At 42.7% G+C, this 6,199-nt stretch overlaps 1 protein-coding gene across 1 annotated transcript; it reads right to left on the minus strand.

The window, feature by feature from the left end:
• Window positions 1-2,672: 2,672 nt before the first annotated feature.
• LOC104610721 (CBL-interacting serine/threonine-protein kinase 6-like) lies at window positions 2,673-4,673 on the minus strand. The gene has a single exon (XM_088893926.1). The coding sequence runs from the start codon at window positions 4,257-4,259 to the stop codon at window positions 2,952-2,954; it is 1,308 nt and encodes a 435-aa protein (XP_088750052.1). The 5' UTR covers window positions 4,260-4,673; the 3' UTR covers window positions 2,673-2,951.
• Window positions 4,674-6,199: the final 1,526 nt, after the last annotated feature.

Here is a 6,199-nt window from a genome sequence, read left to right on the forward strand (position 1 = left end):
AACCCCACCAAATGCAATGTGTCAAGTTATAACAATTCAAGCCACAAAACTCTTGGCAGGATTCGATGGGTCAGTGTTAGATATCAAACAAAGTTACAGAACAGACCACCCAAGCCTTATATTTTATTTTAATTCTACAACAGTTGGAATGTGTGTTAATGGGCCTACTGTTTTTTTAGTTATTTTAATGTTTTATCTTTTGTCTATTGGAATATAATTTTTGGTACACAGAAGAAATAATGCATAGACATTTCTATTGCAGTGGTGATGGAGCTTACTACATAGAAGAGTCCATGGGTATTAGCAAACTGGACCCAGAGTTGGGGTCCACCATTTGGGCCCAATTGTCAGGCCTACATTTATTCTTTCCAGTAAAGATTGAAGGAGAACTATTCAGGCCAACCAAATGGGCCTCCACAGTCCACATACGGAAGGAGTATATGAACTTTGTGAGTCAATTTGTATCCATCTTAGTGCCCGTTTGGGAGGGCTTTCATGCAATGCTTTGTAAGGTAGGTCTCACATGAAAAGCCATGAAGCTATGTTTGGTGAAACCTGGAAAGCCCCAAACTACTTACACTGAAACCCTCCCAAACGGGCCCTTAAATATTGAAAGCTTAAATTTCCTGTATTCAGAGATTTTGATTTTTGATTCTAGCTAGTTGACAATTACCCATAAGGTTCTAATCATTCAGTTGTGAAGGTCTAGAACCTCTGTCATGGCTAGATCCAAGCCTAACGCAAGTAGCAGGGGACAGGGGTCCCGGTGTACTGGCCGGACGGCAACCGGTCAACACCCCTAGTTGTGGAGTTGTGGTGAGTGGTGACTGTTCTGGAAACTATGGGTTGCTGGACAGGTCAGATATTGCCACCCCTAGTTTTGGTGGCATGAGGACATATCATCATTTGTCTTGTGGCATTAAGATATTGTCTAGTTTAGCAAAGTACACATCTGATTAATATGTGTCAAGCAGTACTAGGTTGCATTTTCTATCAATGTCTCTTAATTATAGACTAAGTAAGGCTCGTTTGGTTAAGCTTTTGCTTTTTGAGCTTTGCACTGTGGTAAACAAAATTGAGTTAAAAATTGTTTTGTGCATTTGATAAGACTAGTTTTTTAAAAACATTATTATCTAAAGTCAATACACTTTTGAACCCCAAAGCACAATGTGTAAAATTGGGGCTTTGTGCATTTGGGCTTTAAAAGCACAAAAACTGAAGCTTATTCAAACGCAACCTAGATTGGTTTAGTAGCTATACATTCTAGAATTACATTATTTGACTAATTTATGAAGGGACCTTTTAGAATAATTAGGTTTTCCTTGGTCAGGCCTGAACTTGGTAGAATGGTAGCAGTCATCAGCAATATCTTATTATCTAAAAGAAAGATGATAGCACACTTAATTTAATAAAATACATGTAAATAATTATTTAATACTTTACTAAATTACTTATTTAAAGATTTAATCACATGATTTAAACCAAAACACAAGGATTAGAAATTGCGTTTTGTTTTGTCCTAGGTCCAATTGTTGGATGATCTGACAAAGAATTTCAAAATCATCAAGGGGTATATAAAAGAAAAAAAAAACTTGTTGTTAATAGTTTAAAGCCAGTGGATGGACTGCAGGATGAATTGAACTGCGTGGATTTGGGACTAGGAAATTTGAAATCCTCAGCAAGGTAATTCACTAATTCTGTATCCGGTTGATAAGAAAAAAATTGAAAACAACCCGAATCTATCTCTTTCTCTCACCAGGAATAACATTTTTGTTTGTCCGTCTCACTAGTCATTGGAGATGTATAAATAGTGTTGAAGCTGTTGATAAATGGTTTATGAGATTTCACGGTTGGCTAATGCCTATGCTACTTTCGGGTGGTAGGTATAGAGTGTTGGGGGTTTTATGAGAGCACGGGCTCTTGAGTTTTTCAGTGATTCAGTGATCACTTGCGACAAAAACAAACTGACGCAAGTATGATTCATTCATCCCACTCATGTGCAAGGCTTCAAGCAGATACCCTCCCAAATGCCATGCATTTGAAATTCTTTAGAGAGAGAGAGAGAGAGAGTGGCCAGTTGGCCTCTGGAAAGAGAGCCAAACGCATGAAATTGTTCTTAAGCAGAAATGACTGAACCAGCCAGCTTGGGTTTATAATTTTGAAATGATTCCCACATCAGAGAAGTCCAGAAAGTTAAAAAATTTTGAATTCATTGTGTGTGTGTGAGAGAGAGAGAGAGAGAGAGAGTTGATATGGAAAGACAGAGACCCAAGTAATTGTTCTTAATGGAACCATTAATGCTTAAGCTTGAGCAAACCAGCCAGCCCAATTGGGTTTGTAATTTTGAAATAATGATTTCTTCCCTTCCTCTGGAGCTAGACCCCATGAAATAATGAAATAATAAGGCCCTCATGCATTCCACACTCTTCTCTCTACTTCTACCCCCCAATCAGTAGTTCAAAACCATGTGCTAAGCTGGATGATTGGCATTGGACATTGGTTACCTTTGCCTGAACCCTGCTGGGGCATTCTGGTGTTCTTTTCTGCTTAATTGGATTCCACCATGAAAACGGAGATCTGGAGGCAAATATTCTATACGTACTTTCTTGTCTGTTCTTTTCTCAGCTATTTTGAAATCCTGAGCCTGAGGAGATGTATTTACTCCAACCACAGAAAGAAAAATAAAGACTTGCATTCAATGATTCAAATTCCAAACCAAGGTAAACCAACAAGAACATGTACAGAGAGAGAATTTAAAGCTGAAAGTAATTTCTGCAAAGCAAGCACAAACAAATACACACTAGAAACAAATCACGAAAACAACCACACACACAAAAAAAACAAGGGAGAGATGATTAGTACAAAGATTCTATTCTTTTACCTAATTTTGATTAACAACAAAATGACAACATTGATTAATCCTAAACTCCCTCCCCCTCCACTCTGCTTCTTCAAGCAGGCGTCGGATTCTCCGCCGGCGATGTCCAGACAATGTCCTTAAGCGCCGGCCGGAGCTCTTTACTACAGAACTGATTGTACTCCAGAGTATCTCCTCCGTCTTTCTTCACTTCCACTACCAGGAACGATGGCGTTATAGCGAAGATTTCCGCTGCAATCGCTAGCTTCCCTTTCCTCCCCATCTCTTGTCCCTGCAACTTCACTCTAGACTCGCTCTTCTTAACGTTGAATTTCTTCGCTTTCGCCACCTCCTCCAGTCTTGAGATCACGCTGCTCGCAGGTTTGGTCGTCGCGAATCTCAATTCCTCCTTTTCTTCCCTCCTTTTCTCCTCGAACAACGGCGACAGATCGAAGCCTTCCGACAAGGATATTATGTGGAAAGCGTTGAGCGTCTCTGTTCGCTTCTCCTTGGCGCCATTTTCCTCTCGGTCGAAACTCTCGAATTCCATCTCTTCCTTCGTTCTTATCGCCGTCGGCAACGATTTCTTGAACCAGGACGTCTCCATGATTTTAGCTATGGTGATGCGAGTGTTGGGGTTTGGGTCCAGTAGCTTCGTAACGAGACGGCGAGCTTCGGAGGAGAACCACGGCGGACACTTGAAATCTCCCCGGTAAATCTTCTTATACATGGCGATTATGTTGTCGTCCTGGAATGGCAAGAAACCTGCAAGAAGAACATAGAGAATGACGCCGCATGACCAGATATCCGCTTTCGCTCCATCGTATCCCTTCTTTCCGATCACCTCCGGCGCCACGTACGCAGGAGTTCCGCACGTCGTATGCAACAGGCCATCCTGTTTCAAGTGCTCGGCGAACGCACTGAGCCCGAAATCTGTAACCTTCAAATTCCCTTCGTCGTCGAGGAGGAGATTTTCGGGCTTCAGATCCCGGTGGTAAACGCCGCGGCTGTGGCAGAAATCGACGGCGGAGATGAGCTGTTGGAAGTAAGCACGAGCGACGTCCTCCTTCAATCGACCCTTGGCGACCTTGGAGAAAAGCTCACCGCCTCGAACGAGCTCCATGGCGAAGTAGATCTTCGACTTGCTTGCCATGACTTCGTGAAGCTCGACGATGTTGGGATGCTTCACCATCTTCATCACCGCAATCTCCCGCTTCACCTGTTCCATCATTCCAACCTTGATCACCTTTTCCTTCCCAACAACCTTCATCGCCACGCTTTTCCCGGTCTGCAAATTTCTGGCATGGTAGACCTTGGCGAAGGTTCCATGGCCCAGGAATCGACCCAACTCGTACTTCCCATGAAGCACCGAGGTTTGGTCTCCTCTGTTCTTGTCCGCCATTGAAGTGATTCGAAATTCTATACAGAAAAAAAAGACGAAAAAAGTTTCTCTTTGGATCTAATTAATCGCCGGAGAATATGAAGAGCAGGAGGCGGAGGAGGGGGAGGCCGGAGGTAGAAGCCTACCCGTCTTCGACGTGTTTACGGTGGCAATTCCTGCCTCCGATGATCTTCTTGGCCGGACCTCCCAAATCAGGATAGTAAGTCGGAGCTCCTCCCATCTTTCTGCATTCCCCGTGAAACCGGAACTGAGATAACAAGACAAAAAACAGGCCGGAACGAATGTGGCCGATCTGATTTCCTGTCTCTCTCTTTCTGAGGCTAGGGCTGGGTGCCACGCTTCTCCTCTTATACTGATTTCTCATCCCTACGATTACTATTTTGCCCTTGGGAATTCCATTTTTTGTTACGGTTGCATTTAGTACACATGGTTGGTGAATTGGGGCTCGTAATTAAACTTTAAGGGTGGGTTCGTAATTAACGGGAAGAAGTTGGGGCTTTCTGTAAACCGAGAAAGACAACAGTGACTGAATTATCAACTAGAACGACGTCGCCGACTCGCCGGTCGACACGGATGGACTAATTTATTATTACTATTTTTATTTATACATGCACATTTTCATTTTATTTTTGGCCACCACCAGGGAAGATTATAGACCGAAATTACCGTCTGTCGTCATCCAACGCTGGTCTGTGTGTTTGATGGGGAAGATGATCCATGGATTGGAACCAAGTGGAGTCTGGAGATGGGTGGGGTCCAGTGACGTACATGTTCATGCATCAGAACTAGAAGAGGGTAGTGGATGATAGACCGTAAGACGGGTCCAGTTTCGTTGTCCGTTCGTCTGTCATAAATCATGATAAACCGCCAAAGAAGACCGAAGGCGTCTCACTTTCTCAGAGGTGTAATTTGGCTGTTTTTGGCTTTCTGCCTCTCAGAGGATTCCACGACCACGAGTCGAGCGAGTCAGCGAGTCAGTGACCACCTGGTCCATCTCTATCTTTCTCTCTCTCCATAATTCATGTCCTTTGCTGCTCTCGCCTCGGTGCTCTGCAGATTCCCTTATCATGCAAAGCATGCAACATGGTTGGACGTCTGAACTCCCATACACCCCACATGCAATAACACCTGAAACATTGATCTCGAATCTTCGTCCGAGGCCCCTATTCAGATCTAGTGGGCCACCACGATTATATGTATCCGAGCAATCACTGCCGTCAATGCATCGTGTACACGTCCATCAGATATCATTTGAGTCGAATTCTCTCTCTCCCTCTCATTTGTTTCTGCTAAAAAGAACAAAAAGTTACCATCATTTTGGTTTGAAAAGTGGTTAATAGGCGGGTCCATTTATTGAACGGTTTGGATGGGTGAATGAAATATTTCAATGGGGTGATGCAACAGAACCCTGCCAAGTGACAAACCTATGTTTCTCTCCTGCTCCCCCAGAAAGTCGAAAGGCCACAAAACCAGTCATGGCATTTGCTGACAGTTACCGTATTTTCTACGGATAAGTAATAACCCATTTTCATCCGGTTCCTGATTTTACTGACACGTCAGTTAAATGGCAAAAAAGAGGAAAAGTTAAAATTACTACAGTGATATTTCTGTGTGTCGTGTCATCATATCATACTTCATATAGTGAATCTCATGGATTTTTATTAGGTTGATTTGGAAAATCTATATAATACCACAAAGACATGGTATCGAAGCGCTTCAGTGGATCAAAACACCCCTTAAACTATCGGGGACACCTCAGCTGCAAACTTTGTGGGACCTAGTGAAATTTCATGGCCAAGCCCAATAAGTGAGTTTTGTGGTTATAATTCATTCTCATAGCATAAATTTCTGGTAAAATTCTTGGTGCATCACCGCAATATGCAGAAAAAGACTACTTAATCATATCTTTGGTTTATGTCTTAAAAAATTAGAATTGGAAT

The sequence above is a fragment of the Nelumbo nucifera genome, chromosome 8 (assembly GCF_055504915.1).
Source record: "Nelumbo nucifera cultivar China Antique chromosome 8, China Antique-T2T, whole genome shotgun sequence".
Lineage (NCBI taxonomy): Eukaryota > Viridiplantae > Streptophyta > Magnoliopsida > Proteales > Nelumbonaceae > Nelumbo > Nelumbo nucifera.